At 44.4% G+C, this 20,952-nt stretch overlaps 2 protein-coding genes across 2 annotated transcripts; both read left to right on the top strand.

The window, feature by feature from the left end:
- The first annotated feature begins 17,078 nt into the window (after positions 1-17,078).
- On the top strand, positions 17,079-17,465 carry LOC130022144 (high affinity copper uptake protein 1-like). Its single transcript, XM_056112891.1, has one exon. It carries the CDS (start codon positions 17,079-17,081, stop codon positions 17,463-17,465), a length of 387 nt encoding a protein of 128 aa, XP_055968866.1.
- Positions 17,466-20,274: 2,809 nt separating this feature from the next.
- On the top strand, positions 20,275-20,667 carry LOC130022133 (high affinity copper uptake protein 1-like). The gene has a single exon (XM_056112881.1). It carries the CDS (start codon positions 20,275-20,277, stop codon positions 20,665-20,667), a length of 393 nt encoding a protein of 130 aa, XP_055968856.1.
- The last annotated feature ends 285 nt before the right edge of the window (positions 20,668-20,952 follow it).

Raw genomic sequence — 20,952 nt, 5'->3', positions numbered from 1 at the left:
TTCAACCTTCTTATCCAGCCTTTTATGTGTCATAGCTCCACAAAGACTTACTTAATTCATTTATTTTGGAAAATGAATGTGTGAATCAGTGGAAATGTGGCAGCAGAGTAAAATGCATTGTAACAGCAATCATGGCCTTGGTGTCTTCCACTGCACATAACCTGGTTAATCTGAACTTTCATTTTTTGCTCACCCAATGTCTGGCTGCATCACTGGGTATGGCTCTAGAAACAGGGTCTAGCAATATCCACTCACAATCATAGACACCCACAAATACTAATCACAATCACAATCATCCTGTTGTTAGTTGTTCATTGATTGCCTCGAGCAGGCACCAATAATGTCTCCTTCGTCCTAGCCCTGATATTTTAAAAAGTGCCATATTCAAGCTCTTTCAGGGTTAGGAGAATGAGACCTATCATTGTTGCTGGTATTTGGCATATTGCATATTGGTTATGCCACGGGGAGTTTGCCAGACTCTGCCATGTGGGCAGGTTACATTCAGTAGCCTGCCAGGTTGTCCAAAGTAAGAATGAGATAATAAGTTTTCCAGGAGCTGGGTTTTATAGCTGGGTCTTGGCCGTTGATGGGATTACACGGGCCGGGAGAGGGAGGGTGGGTAGTTGGTGGGTGTAACCCCTGCCTACTGGAAGATGGAGGATGCTCAGCCTCCATCTGAGCAGGCTTGGAGATCTCAGCCCCGGGACCTGCACGCCTTTGTTCCTCTGCTGGTACCTTCAAGCATGTGGAGAGTAGTCTCAGCATGGTTATGGCTGGTTCTGGAGGTCTTCGACTGCCGGAGCTCTGCTTGGGGAGGGGAGGGAAACTCAACCTCTCCCCCTCGAAGGGGCCCCGACAAGGACAGCCAGGTGCAGGGGCAGGAGACTCTGTGCTGTTCTCTTCCGGGAGCTGGGTTTTAGAGTTTTAGAGTTTACAAATACTAATAAGCAATTAACTGAAAATTAAAGGAAGGAGAAGGAATATCCACAACAGCAACTTCCTACCCAATTTAGCTACCAACATCCCAATTCAAGAGCAGACACCAATGATTTTTGTGTGAATAGCTATGTACTTTGTATACAGCTGAACTTTTAGATTGATAACTAAAAGGAAATCCACAGCTGTGGACTCATCCTACTAGGGTGCAGACACACACCACCCAATAGAGCACATGTGTGCAGACTCCACCTGCTTGTTTGGGTCTCCCCAGTTCCTGAACTGTTTCATACTTTTTCTTTAGTAATGTCGCTAGACTGTTGATGCACCCAATTCAGCCCGATTTAAGTGACTGGAAGTTTAATATGGACTGGAACATTACTCACAGGGACCATTGTGGTAGCTTGGAGCCACTGGCATCACCTGGTTCCATTTCATTCCCACCATCCCAGTGTTCAACAGTACACTCATTGCTTCCACCTTAAACCCACACACTAACAGGAGCAAATTGTGTGTAGTGGAATCCTCACTCAGCACCATCTAGACACTGATATTCCCAGCAATATCCTTGACCTGATCTGTATAATAAGTGCAGCAACCTCTGCCTTGGCATCCCATAAATGATTTAAGAAATCTAACTTCTAAACCCATATAACTGCACCTATATAAACGCACAGAGACTTACAAATGCTCCTAGTTCATTAATATGAGATTTTTTACATTATGGCAACAAAAAGTGGTCTTTGTTCTCAATGATAAATCCTGATCCATTCAGGGTCTGATGCCTTGCACTTAATTTTAATGTCTTCTTGATCTTTTCAGGGTTCACTCTTCAGTGTACAGGTTGACTATAATCCAAATGTGTGTAGGGTGAATTAGCAATGATTCATATTTTAGAACCCTAGAAGGTAGACTGATTCACACTCCACACCTGCTGAATATGTGGATTCATTAGGTTCCTGAGCTGATTTCAATCAGGACTTGAGTGATGACAGTGTCACAAAGAGTGACCTATACCAATCATGGAAATAATGGTATTAGCTCATGGTACATGAGAAGGACCTGTGACCTATTCATTTCCACCAAAGTAGAACAGTGGTCTCCTCCTTACACACACACACACACACACACACACACACACACACACACACACCTCTCATTTTCCTCTTGCAAGTGTACCATAGGTCCTGGAGCCCACCCCACTTATTAGTGAGGTAGATTGGTGCATCAGAAGGCTGATTCTGACTGGGATGGCACAGCACAACAGCAGACATGGTCCTAGTGATGCTACTGCACCCATGACCTGGTCTAAAACTTCAACTCAGCTTGTCTAGGTGTAACCAACAGAGTAAGGCTTAGGAAAACACATTCATGGGTGCAGACACACACACACACATAAGAAATAAAATTAAAGAAAAGAAGCTAACACAAATGTAAGTTTTGTTGACTGAGTTTCATTGCCAACAGTCTTTCTCTATCTACCTGCCTACATCAACAGTACCCAACAGGACCCTCCTCACCTCCCGACTCACTCATGTAAACTGTGCCATGGAGCCCCTCATGCAGCACCCAGGCTGTGGTGTGTAGCAGCTGCATATTTGATATGTTCTTTCCTGACAGCAAAATAAACCCTGGTATAGCCTCTCTAGAAGGGTTTCAGAAGCTATACACACACTACACACACACTTCCACAAATCAATACCTGGGCAGACAGAGTATCACGTGGGGCAAAAACCCCAATAAAGAGTTCATTGAAGTAAACTTTTAAAAACTGAGATTATCAATCTCGAGCTTAGATCCTTGGTGAGCAACCAAGAGCCCAAGTCAGAATCAATCAGATGTTTAATTTGGCACTATTAATTTTATTCCTTTGGGATCCCCCTCTGGTTAACAAGTCGATTGTCATCCACAGACCCAGCATACCAAAAAGCTACTTGTGCAGACTACTCTCCACCTGGATACTGTCAAGACAGATACCTGGGGCTGCAGCAATAGTCCAGCAGGTAAAGCACTTGCCTTTCTCTCAATCTCTGGCATATCTGGGTTACCTCTGAGCACCACCAGGAGTGATCCCTGATTGCAGAGCTGAGAGTAAGCCCTGGGTTTTCCCAAATTCCCACCAAACAATGAATACAAGAAGTCTCCATCTCCAGCAGTGATTGAGCTAGAGTTTCAATCTATTTTATTACAATACTTGGGTTCTGCATTTCCTCGGAAAGTGATTCCCTGAAGGTGACAGTACAAAAAGTTATACAGGGTGAGTGGGGACAAAGGGGAACTGAGTAAGGGATGTATGAAATGAAGGGAAGCCAGTGGAAAAGGTGAGTCTTGTCTTGTGTCCTGAAACCTCTGGGGGCATGCCACACCAGAATGTGCCCAGGTCAATGGGAAGGATCTACCAAATCCAGGTGCAGTCTTGATACATGGCCTCCTTCTAGTAGAAGAACAGGTATCCAGTGGCATCCCATGCCAATACAATCAGGATGAAGTGGAGACTGTAAGTCATGAAGATCAGCATCAGTAGACATCCCAAGAACATCTGGATGACCCGCAATGCAGCATACATGAAGTAAGACCAGCTCAGCAGCTGTAGTTGGGGATCTTCAAATGCCTCATACAGAAGTTCTAGAAGGCCCCATCCCTTATGAACCCAAGTATGAAGCCCTTACCTAGAAACACTCTCCCTCAGTTAATCCCTTCATAATCCAATGTGATCTAGAACCTCTGGGGCAACAAAATGTAAAAGTTGGGTCACCCCACACACCTCACTAAGGAGTCAACCAGGAATCTCTACTGCATGTTTTTTTGGCGGGGAGGGAGCAGGGGAAATAGAATCAACACCTCTCCTAAGATTCAAGGGTTTCTAAGATTCAGAGATCCCATGGTAAAAACTGTCAAATCAGCAGAAAGTCAAGTAAAAAAAAATAGAGCACCACCACTCAAGAAACACTTGAGTCCAGCATTCTCAAAATGGGTTTGAAAAAATATTGTCCAGGGCCTGGACTGATGTCTCAAGGGGCAGTCACAGACACAGATACATAGGACCACACAAACACAGATGTGCATACATACTAATAAGGAATAAAATGAGAAGGAATGAAAAGAGAACAGAAATTGAACTCCTGCTTCCAACTCTTCTGAGCAACAATGATCCTAAGTCAGAGTCAGACACCAGTGGTTTGGGTATAGAACATTTATATGCTTTATTCACAGATGGTCTTTTTCATTGACAAGTCAATGAAAATCCACAGGTATAAACCCAGATCCCAATTAGAGGCACACAACCAAGAAGGTGAAGTCATGAATGGGTGTGGGTTCAGTCTCTTCCTGGCTCGTGAGTCTAACCAGCTCCTGCCCAAACTCAAACAGTCACTAGAGATGTTACTTTCATGGTGAGGTACAAAATTTCATCAAGGCTACTGGGTTTTAATATTGATTCCAGTGGCTATTCTAAGAACTTACAGGGCATCAGAAGGCCCCAAGTAGATTCCCAGACACAGTATTCAACAGGTTACTGTTCCTACCTCCATACCACGACGTGGTAAGAAGCAAAGTGTGTGCCATGTGGACACTCATACAGCATCTCCCAGGTTCTTGTGTCTCACAACTCTATCCTTGATCTGATTCACACACTGGACTTGAATCCCAACTAAGACTTAGGCAATGCCACCTCCAAAGTCATACACTCATTTCATGGACACATAGTCTCACTCAAATACACAATACCTAAATAAGCCAATTCAAATGAAAATTTTAAAAATCACACTCACATATTAAGCATGCCTTTCCAGTGAGAAAGAAAGAACTCATGTCACAGTCCAATGTCATATATTTAGTTTTCCAGCATTTTATGGGTCTTTTAAGGTTGACCCTTCTAGTTATCAAGTTCATTGCCAATCATAGGCATAGAGGCAGCATCTTCAGGGGCTCACTGCTACAGAACCCTTCTGGTCCTGGTTGCTTAAGTCCAATAGGACCCTTGTTGCTACAGAACAGCCCCTCTAACCCCCTGCTCCCCCCACTCAAGTCTGTACTGAGAGCTCAGGGGGCATTCAGAAACTCAGGTTCCATCTCAGTCACAATATCCAATAGGACACCATAGCACCTCAACACTACCCATTCCTAAAAAGCGAAATGTGTGCAGTTGGAAACTATGAGAAGTTCCAGCTGTACCCTGGTTGGGAGGAACCGGATCCATCATAACCTGTACAGTCAGCTCAGCAAACACTGGCTGCATATTCCTTGGTCTGGGGTAGGACTTTCTAACCTTAATATAGAACCCACACACATCTAATATGCAATCCATTAAAATAAATTTTTGAAAAGCCAATCAATATCTAGCTTTCTACCCCAGTGAGAAACCATGATACAGCATCAGTTACACACCAGTGGTTTCACTCATACAGTCTCATCTTCTCTCATATAGCCTTTTGTTTTACAAATTTACTGAAGTGCACAAATGTTCAATGAGAACTCAGGTTATTAACCTACAGCCAGCATCCCAGAATTCAACTTCCACAAGCTACATCGGTTTCTTACTGATCGACCTTTCCTGCTCACTCCTACAAATCATTCAAAGTGTAGTCTTAGTACAGGCTCCACTTACCTTTGAGCCCAAGTTCCAAATTATCATCAGTAAAGTTTTTACTTTGGGTTTTACTGTGCTACAGTTTCTTTTGGTGACCTCCCTTCTTAACTTCCTTCTGATTATTTCTGGCAGAACTTGGGCACAAAACCAGGACTAGCAATTGTTATGGCAAGCATATTAAAATTTTATTTTCAACACACAATTTTCCAAATGTTTTTTAATTTCATCTGTTCTTAACCCCCTTTAGCGTTTTGTTAGATTTTTTTATTTTGATTTATTCTGTTATATTTGTATCCTGTGAGTTTTCCTAAAGAACTTCTGTTCTCTATTCCTATACAATGAATGTTTACAGTCTTCAATTAAAATTGTCTCCAGGTGTTTCTGTTTTCTCTCTTCTTGTTTTCTTTAACCAGTACTTATTTAGCTACATATTTACTTTCCATATGTTTATATTGTGTTTTCTATTGTAATTAATGTTTCATACTATTTCATTGTTTTGGCAACAAAGAGTTTATTTCTCTTTTATTAAGTTTATTCAGATACTTTGCTTATGTTGGTTAAAAAAGAAATTTTTTTCTAATCTTATGCATCTGTCTATTTGAGAAAGAAATAGTTTATATATAGAGTTTAATTAATTTTGACAAGTATGGGGGGTATAGTACCACCAACAGGTCAACCTGTGCCTGCAGAGCGAGTGCATCAGTAGCCTGATGGTGCCTTCAGACTTCTTGATACTCCAAAATTACTGCTGTGCCTTTGGCCGGACCCCAACAACTTAGGACCAAGTTTAACAATAAATTAGCACTGTCCTCCCATTTTTCATCAGTTTGCTGGAGTGGGAACCAGTAACGTCTCCATTGTGAGACTTGTTTCTGTGTTTGGCATATAGAATATGCCATGGGGAGCTTGCCAGGCTTTGCTGTGTGGGTGAGATAATCTCAGTAGCTTACTGGGCTCTCCGAGAGGGGCAGAGGAATCAAACCGGGGTCAACCCGGGTTGGCAACATGCAAGGCAAACACCCTACCCACTGTGCTATCGCTCCAGAAATTAAACAATCAAAAGTTAGGTATGTGGGAGCCACGCCCACAAACAACCTCCAGATTAGCTATACAAGCTCATTTATTGACCTTATCTCAGAGACCCATAGATAAATCTGGAAAGAGATCAAAAGCCACAGTTAATCTCAGACTCACACATGGCTGAACAGACTGGGGTAAATAGGAGGGGGACAGGTTGGCCTGTACCCTCCCAAACAAAACCCCCAGCAGTCGCTTACTTCCACAATCCAAAATCACCACCATACCCCCAACCTGACTCCACCATCTCAGGATGGACCTCACCAATATACAATCTGCTGAAAATTTAGGTACATGGGTTTTGTGGTAGAAATCTCCAGGCTGTGACAGAGTTGGGGTGGGCTACATTCCCCCATTTCAAAATACACATGGAAGCACTGGAATTCACTCCCATGAACTAACTCCAGCACAACCCTGTAAACTCTATTACTGGTTTTACTTCAGAGACCCATAAATAAATCTAGAAAGAAATCAAAAGTCAGAGACACAGCAACGAGTCCCGGAAGACACCACAGAGCCAGAGATCTCTCTGGGCCCCATACTGAGTCAATTTCACCAGGGCACCCCGGATGGAACAGGTGCACTCTCCCCGCCTACACCAGATGGAATCCTGGCAAGCAAGACCTTCCACAAGCAAGGCCCAGGTATGCGGGTTCCAAGTCTAAATCTCCATGGAGCATGGTGGCAGAGTTACCAGGCTGTCCCTCCTTGGCTTCCAGCACACTTGTTAGCCTGGCTGTCACACCCACAATGTGCCTCTGGGTGTCATTTTAGCGCATTAATGGCTCTGGTCCAGAGACGCCCAATTGAATCTCAAAATGGATTAGTGCCCTACAGAAATGTCTCTGGAACCCAGCCATTTACAATCTACGATTCCAAAAGTGCACAATAGCACCCATAATATTCAAAATAAGCAATAGACAATAAATGAGCTAGCATCTGCCCCTGCCAGGCAGGTTTCACGTGGAAAAATTGGAGCAAAACATAATTCTTAAAAGTAGAGAGAGAGTATTGGGGAAATTGCCTGCCATGGAGGCAGGGTGAGGACTGACATGGGGGAAAGGAATATACTGGGGACACTGGTGGTGAAAAGTGTCCACTGGTGGAGGGATGGGTGTTTGATCATTACATGGCTGAATTTTGAACATGAAAGCTTTGTAACTGTATTTCATGGTGATTCAATGAAAAAAAAATACTGTGGATTTTATGCCCAAATCAATCAACTTAATCACAAAACAAATCGTTGATTGCCTCGAGCAGGCCCCAGTAACGTCTCCTTCATCCTAGCCCTGAGATTATATTCAAGGCTCTTTAGGAGAATGAGACCCATCATTGTTACTGGTATTTGGCATATTGGGTACGCCACAGGGAGTTTGCCAGACTCTGCCGTGTGGGCAGGCTACATTCAGTAGCCTGCCAGTTTGTCCAAAGTTTGAGATAATAAGATGTCAGAATAAGATGTAGCGGCCACGCGGTTCCGGGGAGCTGGTTTTTATAGTCTCTGAGTCTTGGCCGTTGATGGGATTACACCGTGCCAGGGGGCCAGTTGGTGGGTGTGACCCCCGCCTACTGGAATTTGGAGGATCTGGGTGGAGGATGCTCGGTCCAAATCCGAGTAGGCTTGGAGATCTCGGCCCCGGAACCCTCATGACTTTGTCCCTCTGCCAGTACCTTCATGTGTGCGGAGAGTGGTCTCAGCATGGTGGTGGCTGGTCCTGGAGGTCTTTGGCTGCCGGAGCCCTGGTCGGGGCGGGAAGGAAAACTCAACCTGCTCCCCTCCAAGGGGCCCCGGCGGTGAGGACAGTCCAGGAACACGAACAGTTTGAGAGCCTCAAACTGTTTGTTCAGGGTTTTGATGAAGTCTGACTATCTCATAGGTGGGCGGCCACACCAATGTATAAAGCCTTTCTTTGTCTTTTACTGCAGTTTTTGTTTTATCAGTTACTTTTCTGATAAAAATAAAAATATAACCAGGTTTTATTTTGTTCATTTAATCTGCATGAAATATTTTTTCTATCTGTTGCCATTTATTTGTGTTTCATTATATATATATATGTGTTATTAAAAAGTTTTGTCACATGGTCCAGAGAGATAGTATAGCAGATAAGAATGGCTGCCCTGCACACAACTTATGGGGTTTGATTCCCATCATGTTATTGGTTAACTGTGTATATAACTTTGCCTTTAAGAATTAAAAATTATTTCCCCCAATATTGATTGGTTACTTGGTTGATATCAAATCATTTGTGTGTGTGTGTGTGTGTGTGTGTTTGTGTGTTTTGGGGAGGATAGTGGGGCTTTGGAGCCACACCTTAGGTCTTCTTCCTGTTTCTGTGCACAAGAATTAGTTCTGGCAGAATCTCTGGATACAAGACCAGGACTAGCAATTGTTATGGCAAGCACCTTAACCCCTTTACTATCTCTCCAGTCCCATCTTTGTTTTTTTTTTATTGCGTTTGCTTTGTTTTTCAGAAAAAGAAAATACTTTTCATTTATTTTTTAAATTATATTTTATCAAATCAAAATAGTTTCTATTGTAAAAAATTTACTTAAGAGGACGTGTGAGAGAAGAGAAGGAGAACCCCTGCTTATAAATGAGAGAACATATGCTTTAAATAAGATCCTGAATGGCTGGAAGCAGTGGTCCGGGGAGGAAGGTGGCTTTTATTTGGGAGTTGTCACAGAGAAAGCCTTGCACTGTTGAATGTCATTTTTTTTTGTCTATTTTGGGGGGGCCATATTTAGCAATGCACAAGGCTTATTCCTAGCTCTACGCTCAGGAATCACTCCTCATGGTGCCTCTTTACTATCACCCCAACTTCTGTTGTTAGTCTTTACATAGCCTTATTGAGACCTTAAGATTCTTTAATAGTCTCACCTTTCCTGAGATGGGTCCACACTTCTACTTATGCATCTGAGAAGTGCCTAAGTCTCTGGATCTCAAAGAGCTCAGTATTTACATCTCAAAGGGATGTGGTTGTCATGCCTTTTGGGTGGCTTCGGGGGTGGGCCATTTCTCCTTAAATTTAACTATGTCATTTTCTCTAACTGTTATATTTGGTTGTGCTGCATCTCTATTTATAATTAATTAGTTAACTAATAATTTAAGGAAGGAGTTTCTTCAGAAGTGTCCAGAGGCACTAGGGCTGTACCTGTAGGTATGTGGCCTACCTGTGAGTCTGATGATGTAAGGCTTGGGATGGGAAATCTGTTTGGGGGTTTTATAAGGTACACACCACTGTATAGCTGGAGGTTACCATGGACATATGCAGCAGAACTCAGAAGACATTGCATGCCCAGCAATCAGACTTGGCAGGGATCAAACTTTGGGTCTCGTGGAAGGAATTTGTTTCAACATTTTGAACTAACTCCTTGGCCAGATTCATGTCTTTAGTCCTTTGGCAACTTGTTATTGTATGTGGGATTAGAAGTAATTCAATTTATTTTTACTACTGCTATTATTAGTACTATAATTTAATTAATTTATTTTTTGAGGTAGGGAGATGTTGATCATTCTCCAGTGGTGCTTAAGCAGTACTCCTGGCTCTGTGATTAGAAATAACTCATGAGAGGCAAGAACCCTTTCTTCTGATATTGACACAGGTGAGGTAGAGCCAGTGGCAGAAGAACTCTGTGCTCATTCGCAGTTCCCAAGTTTCAAGGGTGAAAATATTGAATAAGAAAGATACTTGTGACTGGAGTGACAACCCAGTGGGTAGGGTATTTTCCTTGCACACAGCCAACCCAGATTTGATTCCCAGCATTTCATATGGTCCCCTGAGCAACGCCAGGAGTAATTCCTGAATGCAGAGCCAGGAATAACCCCTGAGCATTACTGGGTGTGACCCCCCCCCAAAAAAAAAGAGAGAAAAAGAAAAAAGAAAGGTACCCACACTCAGTGTTATTGGAAAGTAGAAAAGCTTAAGCTTATTGGAAAATAGAAGAGAAAAGAAAAGGAGCTCTCCAAGTTGGGAGGAACTTAGTATAGGACCATGTTAAGGTCAGGGAACTTTGTGAGGGCCTTTTTAAGGTCTCCTTGCATTCCTTATCTATTAGCAAGCATTTACGGAAGAGGCCAGAAAATCACAAGGATATCTAGCTGGTCTAAATCTTTCTGGACATTTGTGCCCCTTACTTATAACTCCCTGTTTCCAGGACACAGAGATTTATGGTCCTGAAAAAATCTAGGAACTCTGGTGTAAAACACTCAAAGGGCATCCAGGAGGTGGCCCTGACAGCTCTTCCCCTGGCCACCCAGGTTCTGTGGGGCCTGGGCCGCAGTTGGCAGATGGTGGACGAAGCGAGGGACAAGACTGTAGATTAATCAGATGCAGTTTATTCCATTCTCATCCCCGTTCACTCCTGTCTCTCTCTCTCCTTCTCTCCCGGGTCCCAATATGGAACCCCTCTCTACTGGCTCCAGCTCTGGATCTTGATCTTGATCTTCAGGCCCCCCCCCCCTTATAGTCTAGATAAATCCCCAAAACCTTGAGGGGCTGGGTTTACACATAGGTGTGGTCGCAATCAATAGGATTAAAGTTCTTCCCCTCAGGGGATGCTGCTTCTAGAACAGATTGTCTTTCAGCAGGACGACCCACCCAAGGGCAGAATCCCATGGGTGTGTTTCTCCTCTCCTTGTCCAAAAAACTTATACACATTCATAATATTAATCATTTTGTATGGACACAGTGAGAGATGCATTAAGCTTATAGAATTGATCTCCTGGGGTCATCTCGATCTCAGACTACAGTGCTCAGGCCAGATTAGTCTTTCCTATCACTAGCAGGGTCCTAGTCACGTTGTTACTTTTGGGTCATGAAAGCATTTATCATGATCAAGCTCTTAACTTTTATTTAAGAATTGTGACGCTTTGGCCAGGCCCACCTTGATGCCAGGGTAGCACATAGCTTACCACTTGCCCTGGTTCCATCCAGACCCTCGTTGGGATCCTGCTTTTGGGGGCGCTAGGAAGTGAGGGTCACTGAGGTTTAAGTTGAGAAAGCAGTTGCCCGGTAATGAATAATATTCGAAGCCAGTTAAATCCCATGATATAAAAGCATAATATTAATTGTCTTCTTGTGTCTATACAAAAGGACATTGCTTTAAAGTAAACTATTCAAAAGAAGTAAGAAGAGAAAGACAATATTAACTTACAATATAAGTTCAGTGTCCTAGAAAGATCTGACCTTACAAATTAACAGAACTGGAGTGATAGCACAGTGGTAAAGCATTTGCCTTGCACACAGATGGCCCGGCTGACCCGAGTTTGATTCCTCCGCCCCTCTCAAAGAGCCCCAGCAAGCTACCAAGAGTATCTCGCCTGCACGGCAAAGCCTGGCAAGCTCCCCGTGACATATTCAATATAACAAACTCAGTAACAACAAGTTTCACAATAGAGACTTACTGGGCCCCCAAATGGATTAAAGGAATATGCTGATTAACTGTTTGGGGAAGAGAGTGTAGAGAAGTAGTTACAAATAAACAAAAGAATGGGAGTGACTCGGGAGCACTGGGATGGGTGTGACCCAGTAAACCTAAGCTACATGAGGAAGGACAAAACTGTGTATCCTACATACTGGGACAGGACTTTTGGAATGAAATGTGACAGGTCAATGGGAAAAAGGTCACGAGAGGAAATTGTGGCTTCTGTCTTCAGTGGCAAGGTGAAACAAATCTTTTAGGCTTAATTGACAGCTACCTTATTTTCCCTATCAGTCTTAAATCCAGGATTTCCCATTATGTTAGTTTTCCTGTCAGCCTCGACTCAGGGCAGAGTTTTATGTTTCTGGGAAGTCCTGGGAATGCTGATACAGAACCTTTTGGGGGTAGAATGTGTGTCAGGTTGATGGGGGAGAGATGAACCATCTGGAGAGAGGAAAGTGGATTTCTCACTGGCAAGGGAAAAAACGGAGTCTTTCTCTTTTTGTATTGATGTAGACATCTAAGTTAGGGAAGCCCCCCCACACTCACACACACCCATCATGACAATGAAATTTCTGGGAAACAATAAAGTCACCAGTTCTAAGTCTGACCCACCTTGTGGATATAGAAACCAAGATCTGATAAGACCTCCAGCAGCAGACCAGCAGGAGACTGGGCCCCTCCGGACACAAAGGGCCTGAAGGAGACTACTGGAGAACCCTCAAATCCTTCCTTTAATCTGAATCCTCATCCGGCCCAGACTAGAGAAGGCTGGACCCATCCTCTGAGCAAAGATCCAGCAGGAACAAAGGTCAAGAAAAAGAGTTTCAAAGAAGACTTCTGCCAACTCTACCCACTTCGTAACGACCCTAGCAATGACTCTTATCTGGCTAGAAAGTCCCACATGGAGGAAGCTTGGAAAAACTACTGTGCACAAAGGGAGGGTGTGAATATTCTGTCTGTGTGCTGCTTGTGCCCATGTGGCCATGCACATGGGGCACCTGAGCACATGTGGCACCCACATCTCCCTCCTTGAGATGTGTACTTCCATACTTTCATGTCTAATGCTGGGATGTGTGTAGGGGCTCTCTGCCCTTGGAGAAGCCCACGTTCTCTCTTGAACATGTTACTCTCCACTCTCTCACAGTTTCTCTTCCTCCTTCACAACCTCCAAATAAAATGTTTTACTTCACTGTTTCACTCCTGAAATTCTTTTCTGCGAGGTGAGACAAGAACCCAGTAACTCTGGGTCTTGGGTCAAAGACGGATGGGGAGAAACTGATCATCTTTCTCTGATCTGCTTGCCATAAACCACTTGTGGGGCCCAACGACATCAGGTGGCAAACACAAAGTTAGGAGACAGTAAAAAGAAACATGAGGAAATGATGTAGGTGAACCCCACAGGTGGCTCATGTAAGTCTGGAGGAGAGAAAAATGGTCACTTTCTCTCCATCTCCCTCTGTCACCTGGGACCCAGGGTTACTGGGCTCTTGTCTAGCTCACAGAAAAGAATTTCAGGAGGAGCATGCAAGCAGTGAAGTAAAACTGATTTTAATTGGAAGGCTTTTGAAGGTGTGGAGGGAGAGAGGTGATGGGGGGAGAGGGACGGAGGGGGGGGAGAGAGAGAGAGAGAGAGAGAGAGAGAGAGAGAGAGAAGAGAAACATGTTCAAGAGCGAATGCTGATTTTAATTGGAAGGTTTTTGAAGGTGTGGAGGGAGAGAGAGTGATGGGGGAGATGGGGAGAGAAAGAGAGAGAGAAAGAGAGAGAGAGGAGAGAGAGAGAGAAGAGAGAAACATGTTCAAGAGAGAATGTGGGCTTCTCCAAGGGCAGAGAAAGCCCCTATACACATGCCAGCATTAGATAGGAAAGTATAAAAGTACACATCTCAAGAGGGGAGATGCGGACAACACAAACGCTCAGGCACTGTATGTGCTGGGCCACGCAGGATCAAGTAGCACCTGGACTCAGACAGCATATACGCACCCTTCCTTTGTTCAAGGTGGCTTTTTTTTATAATTTTATTGAATCATTGTGAGGTAGTTACAAGCTTTCATGTTTGATTCACAATTACACAATGATCAAACACCCATCCCTCCACCAGTGCACATTCCTCACCACCAATCTCCCCAGTATCCCCCTGCACCCCACCCTCCCCCTGCCTCCATGGCAGACAATATTCCCCATACTCTTTCTCTCTACTTTTGGGAATTATGGTTTGTAATACAGATACTGAGAGGTTATCATGTTTGGTTCATTATCTACCTTCAACACACATCTCCCATCCTGACCGATTCCTCAGCCATCATTTTCTTAGTGATCCCGTCACTATTCCAGCTGATTCTCCCTTCCACTCATGAGGCAGGCTTCCAGCTATGGAACAATCTTCCTGGCCCTTGTATCTACTGTCCGTGGGTGTCAGCCTCAAGTTATGTTATTTTATACTCGACAAATAAGTGCAGTCCTTCTATATCTGTCCCTCTCTTTCTAACTCAATTCACTATAGGTTCTTCTCAGGGTGTATTGATCCAGAACATTTCTGGAGACATCCGGAGCTGAATCACTAAAGTTAATCAGATTGTGAGGCCCAAGGGTTTGAGAAACTTCTTGGGGGAGGGATTCAATCTCCTCAGGGTCAGATCTGTTTTTCATATACACAAGGTGGATCAATCTTAGAATTTTTGCTGATCTAAGTTTCATTGCCGAGGCCCTTTCCCTAACTATCTACCTACATCAAAAGGAGGTAATCTATGGAAAAGATGCTGTGGAAGTGCGATCCATTGGTAATATCTAGGAGAGACAGGGGAGAAATGTAGTAACCTCAGTGTGAATGTGTGCATGCATGTGCTCCCCATACATCCTCCTATTGGTGTGATGCTTTAGTACAGACCACTGTGGGAAGGACAGGAGAAAACACACTCTTGACAATATTCTGGGAAACTAAGGCAGGCGATCAGCTCCCAGGCAGAAAGCTTCTCCACACTCAGTCTCAGTCTAACTAGAGAATCAGGTGAAGTTTAATTGAAATGCTAAGAAGGGCAGCAAGCAGGTCTAGGTAATTCAAGGCAAACAAAGATGTGTAATGATGAATAATGAGGTGTAATGATGGCAGGAATAGTGGAGAAATGGTGAATGTAAGGAATTACTGTGAAAAACTTTATAAAAATAAAATAAAATTTAAAAACAAAAGAAGAAAAGAGACAGAAATAAGACAGATAAAACATGGGACTAAGAGTCCCTACTGAAAGCCTATACTAGGCTCACCTTATAGTGTTTATTGCTTAGAACAAGGAAACAGGAGAGCAATTAACATCCTTAGTTAGATTAAACTTTTAATTTTCAAAAGTAAATGATTTAGGTAGAGCTCTATGGGGCTCTGGCACACTGAAGTTAGATAGGGATGTTGGGTGAAAAGGGAAGAGTTATCTCTCAGGTATCACTGGGCTACTGTGGTAAAAATAGACACAGCCCTTTTGATGGGCCTGAAGCCCTCAGCCCAGCTCAAGGAAATAAATTGGAAGCCAAATTTGACTAAGTTGGGATGGAGATGGGTGGTAATGGAGTGGTGGATTTTCATTTTTTTTTAATTAGTGAGACACCATGAGGTACAGTTGTAGACTTACCAATTTTTGTGCTTGAGTTTCAATTATACAATGATCAAATACCCATCCCTCCACCAGTGCCCATTTCCCACCACCATGGATCCCAGTATACCCTCCCATGCCCTGTACCCCCAAACCCCCCTGCCCCTGTGGCAGGGCATTCCCTTTTGTTCTCTCTCTCCTTTTGGGTGTTGTGGTTTGCAAAAGAGAAAATGAGTGGGTTTTCATTTTTAAATGTTTTTTTTTCCATAACCTGGCAATGGGCTGGAGCAATAGCCCAGCGGATAGGGCATTTGCCTTGCACGCGGCAGACCTGGCTGACCCAGGTTTGATACCTCCGCCCCTCTCAGAGAGCCCGGCAAGCTACTGAGAGTATTTCACCCACACAGCAAAGCCTGGCAAGATACCTGTGATGCATTCGATATGCCAAACACAGTAACAAGTCACACAATGGAGGCATTACTGGGCCTGCTCAAGCAAATCGATGAATAACGGGAGGACACTGTTACAGTGCTAACCTGGCAATATTTAGGCTTTCTGAATAACAAAAGTGTGTGGTTCCTGGAAAAAAAAAATGGTCCTAAGAAACAAAAAAAGGGCATCCTGTGGCAGACGGGATTTTCTGGGTGGCTCCTTAATGAAGTGTATTCAGGACCCAGCTTTGCCTTTCTTTTCCCCTCAGAGGTTTTCAAGTTTAACACTGGAGTATGAAATTTTGTGGAATATAAAATGTCATAATATGAGACTAACACCCAAGGATGGTAGAGACAAGGGCCAAGAAGATTGGTCCATGCTTAGAAGCCTGCCTTATGAGCTAGCAGAGAAGGCAAGTGGGATAAAGAAGGAATCACAGTCAATGATGGTTGGAGGAATTAGAGATGAGTGTTGAAAGTACTCGATAAACGACCAACCATGATGACATAGTGGCCTCTCAGTATCTACATTGAAAACCATAAGGTGCATAAGTAGAGACAAAGTATGAGGGAAATTATCTGCCATAATAAATAAAAATACATAAATAAATAAAACCCTGGAGTGTGGCAAGATTAGCTGAGGGAGTACCTGCTTATGGTGGATCTTGTAGGAAGGGTCTTTGTAGGGAGGGTCCCCTAATGTGTGACGTGTGAAGAGATTGGCTGAGGGAGTATCTGTTTAGGGAGGGTCTTGTGGGAAGAGTCTTTGTAGGGAGGGTCCCAAGCCTGTGTGCATAAAATGTGGAGTGGTGGAGTCTGATGCGCAGTGGCAAGGTAGCAGAGGAGACCTGAGCATCAGACCGGGATCAACTGCTTCCTGCCATCACAAGTCCCACTTTGCTACCTCCAGTCATCTGCACCCAGAAGTGAAGGCGGCAGCCATCTCTTCAGCCCAGACACTGCCAGGAGCGCCGGAGTTTACCTGCTCTCAGAAGCGGGGGCCTCGCATTCCTGCAGCAACGCACACACGGTGGTGATGATGATGTCCACCGCCTTCTACTTTGGCTACCAGAATGCGGAGCTGCTGTTTCCGGGCGTGGTGATGAACAGCCCCACGGACATGGTCCTGGCTGTCCTGGCGATCTTCATCCTGGCGCTCTGCTCTGAAGGACTCAAGCTGGCTCGAGAGAACCTTCCCTTGAGGGCAGCGAGTGGCCAGCGGTGGCAGCTGCTGAGCTGGCCTCACCTGGTGCAAACCTTGCTGCACGTCCTCCAGGTGCTCCTGAGCTATGTGCTCATGCTGACCGTCATGACCTACAATGCCTACTTTGTCCTGACCGTGCTGGTGGGGTCCAGCGTGGGGTACCTGCTTTTCCGCTGGAAGAAAACCATGCACGCGGACCCAGACTTGGAAGATCCTTGCCACTAACCTGGACAGACGGATGAGAGTGAGTACCGGAGGTTTCTTGTCTGAGGATGCCGAAGCACTCTCTCTTGTGGCTCCTGTCTTCAATCCCCAGTCCCCATCTGCCCTACCCTCACCCCCACCCTCTTCTGTAAGAGCGGTTTTGAGCCTTAAGGGAACTGGCCCTTGGGTACCCAGAACCCAAACATTGCAATAAAACATGTTGTCTTGGTCAACATTGTAGGCTGCATGGTGTGTTTCTTGGTTGAGGTGTCTATAGCACTCATTGGGGCTACTCAGTGTATGCTTGTTGTCATTTATGTTAGGGCATAGACTCAAGGACAGTAGATATAAGGGTCCGGATGGTTGCTCATAGTTTGGAATCTTTCTCATGAACGAGCAGGGAGAGGACAGCTGGAATAGAGAAAGGACCACTAAGAAAGTGATTGTTGGAGGATTCGGTTGGGATGGGAAATATCTGCCCAATGTAGATAATGAACCAAACATGATAAACTCTCAGTATCTGTATTTCAAACCATAATGCCCAAAAGGAGAGAGAGAGAAAGAGAGTATGGGGAATACTGTCTGTCGTGGGGGAGGGTGGAGTAGGGGGTTAACTGGGGAGATTGGTGGAGAGGAATGTGCACTGGTGCAGGGATAGGTGTTTGATCATTGTGTGATTGCAACTCAAACATGAAAGACTGTAACTATATCTCATGGTGAGTCAATAAAGTTAGTAAAAAATAAAGTAAAATAAAAAAGTGAAGATGTAGAACCCAGGGGATTCATCTTGGCAAGTTGGTTATTGGTGATTCACGCACCACTAGACTTCCCCACCAACACCATAGATGATCATCAGTGAAGCCACGGGTTTGCCTGAATTAAACTACCCTGTGTTAATTAAAATAAGTGTTTTATTTTTAATATTTATTTATTTATTCAAATATAAAAAAGGAATAATTCCTTTTACAAATGAATCACCCTAGGTAGATTTTTATTTCCCAATATCATGGACGGTAATCCAGTATTTTTGATATCTCACCTTAGGGCATATGTATTAACAGGTCAGGAAATTAGAGCTATGGGGCTTCTTGAAGAAATAAAGTTTGAATGGATAGATCGGGGTGGGGGAATTGCATACCTGTGCAAAAGTGTGAGTGTACACAGGTTGTATAAAGTATGGGGCTGCCTTACCAACCGATGGATGCAAGACTGAGTGGGACTGAGCTAGCGCTTTTGATTGGGGTGTGGTTGGGAGACATGCTGTGGGTGCTGTATGCCTCTGCCCACTTTATTCACTTCCTTTCTTACAAACATCCTAATTTGGATTTCACTGTTAATTTTCAAAAATAAATGATTTAGGTAGGGCTCTGTGGGGTGTGGAATACTGAAGCTAGATAGGGAGGTTGGGTGAGAAGGAAGGTTTATCTCTCAGGTGTCCCTGGGCTACTGTGGTGAAAATACATACAGGCCTTCTGATCGACCTGGAGCCCTCAGCCCAGCTTGGGAAATAAATTTGTAGTCAACTTTAACTAATTTAGGATGGGTGGTTCTGGGGTATTGGGATTTTTTTTTTATTACTTAGACATCAGGAGGTACAGTTGCAGACTTATATATTTTTGCGCTTAGGTCTCAGCTATAAAATGATCAAATACCCATCCCTCCACCAGTGCCCATTTCCCACCACCACAGATCCCAGTATTTTGTTTTTAAATGTTTTTTCTTTTCTATAATGTGGCAATATAGTGGCTCTCTGAAACCCAAAAGTGTGTGGTGACTGGAGAAAATTATTCCCAGGAGGCAAAAAAGGGCATATGTGGCAGGTGGGATTTCCTGGGTGGCTCCTTCATAAGGTGTGTTTGTGACCCCATTTGGGCTTTGTTTTCCCCTCAGAGATTTTCAAGTTAAAGACTGGAGTGTGCATATGTGGAATATAAGATAATATAACATGAGACTAACTCCAAAGGATGGCAGAGACAAGGGCCAGGTAGATTTTTCCATGGTTGGAAGCCTGCCCTAACAACTGGGGAGAAAGCAGCTGGGATGGTGAAGAATCACCAAGTCAATGATAGTTGGAGGGGTCCCTTGGATTGGGAGATGAGTGCTGAAAGTAGATAAAAGACGAATCCTGATGGCCTCTCAATACCTGCATTGCAAACTCCAAGGCCCATAAGGAAAGAGAAAGTGTGAGGGACATTGTCTGCCGTAGAAGCAGGGGGAGGGGTGAGATGAGGGTGAAGGTGAGGGATACCGAGGACACTGATGGTGAAAAATATACATTGGTGGAATGAGGGGTGTTTGATCATTCTGTGATTGTTTTTTTAACTGTGTTCATGGTGATTCCATAAGAAATAACTAAGTAAGGAAATAAATAAATAAATAAATAAATAAATAAATAAATAAATAAAATAAACTGGAGTGTGGAGAGACATTAGATGAGATACTATCTGTTCATGGAGGGTCTTGAAGGAAGGGTCTCTATAGGGAGGGTCCCCTACCTGTGTGATGTGTGAAGAGATTGGCTGAGGGAGTATCTGTTTTGGGAGGGTCTTGTGGGAAGAGTCTTTGTAGGGAGGGTCCCATGCCTGCGTGCATAAAATATGGAGTCTGATGCTCAATGGCAAGGCAGCAGAGAAGAGGAGACCTGAGCATCAGACCGGGATAAACTGCTTCCTGCATTCAGAAGACACCCCTTTGTTACCTCCAGTCATCTGCATCCAGAAGTGAACGCGGCAGCCATCTCTTCAGCCCAGACACTGCCAGGAGTGCCGGAGTTTACCTGCTCTCAGAAGCGGGGGTCTCTCATTCCTGCAGCAACGCACACACGGTGGCGATGATGATGTCCACCGCCTTCTACTTTGGCTACCAGCATGTGGAGCTGCTGTTTCCGGGTGTCGTGATGAACAGCCCCACGGACATGGTCCTGGCTGTCCTGGCGATCTTCATCCTGGCGCTCTGCTCTGAAGGACTCAAGCTGGCTCGAGAGAACCTTCCCTTGAGGGCAGCGAGTGGCCAGCGGTGGCAGCTGCTGAGCTGGCCTCACCTGGTGCAAACCTTGCTGCACGTCCTCCAGGTGCTCTTGAGCTATGTGCTCATGCTGACCGTCATGACCTACAATGCCTACTTTGCGCTGGCCGTGCTGCTGGGGGCTAGCGTGGGGTACCTTCTTTTCCGCTGGAAGAAAACCATGCACGCGGACCCAGACTTGGAAGATCCTTGCCACTAACCTGGACAGGCTGATGAGAGTGAGTGCTGGAGGTTTCTTGTCTGAGGGCACGAAGCACTCTCTCTTGTGGCTCCTGTCTTCAATCCCCAATCCTCATCTGCGGTATGCCCACCCCCACCCTCTTCTGTGAGAGAGGGTTTGAGCCTTAAGGGAACTGGCCCTTGGGTACCCAGAAAAATAAAAAAAAAGTTTGTCTCCTCACCACTGGTGGCTGCATTGCATCTGTTCTTGATGTGTTTAGCTTTCTAATTGGAGCAACTCAGAACAGGCTTGTTGGCATTTAAG

The sequence above is a fragment of the Sorex fumeus genome, unplaced genomic scaffold (assembly GCF_029834395.1).
Source record: "Sorex fumeus unplaced genomic scaffold, SorFum_2.1 ptg000002l, whole genome shotgun sequence".
NCBI classification, from domain to species: domain Eukaryota; kingdom Metazoa; phylum Chordata; class Mammalia; order Eulipotyphla; family Soricidae; genus Sorex; species Sorex fumeus.
This window is presented reverse-complemented; position numbering and strand designations above follow the sequence as displayed.

Excerpts from the sequence above, each read along its gene's own strand:
- LOC130022133 (XM_056112881.1), top strand. The coding sequence starts at position 20,275 with ATGATGATGTCCACCGCCTTCTACTTTGGCTACCAGCATGTGGAGCTG.
- LOC130022144 (XM_056112891.1), top strand. The coding sequence starts at position 17,079 with ATGTCCACCGCCTTCTACTTTGGCTACCAGAATGCGGAGCTGCTGTTT.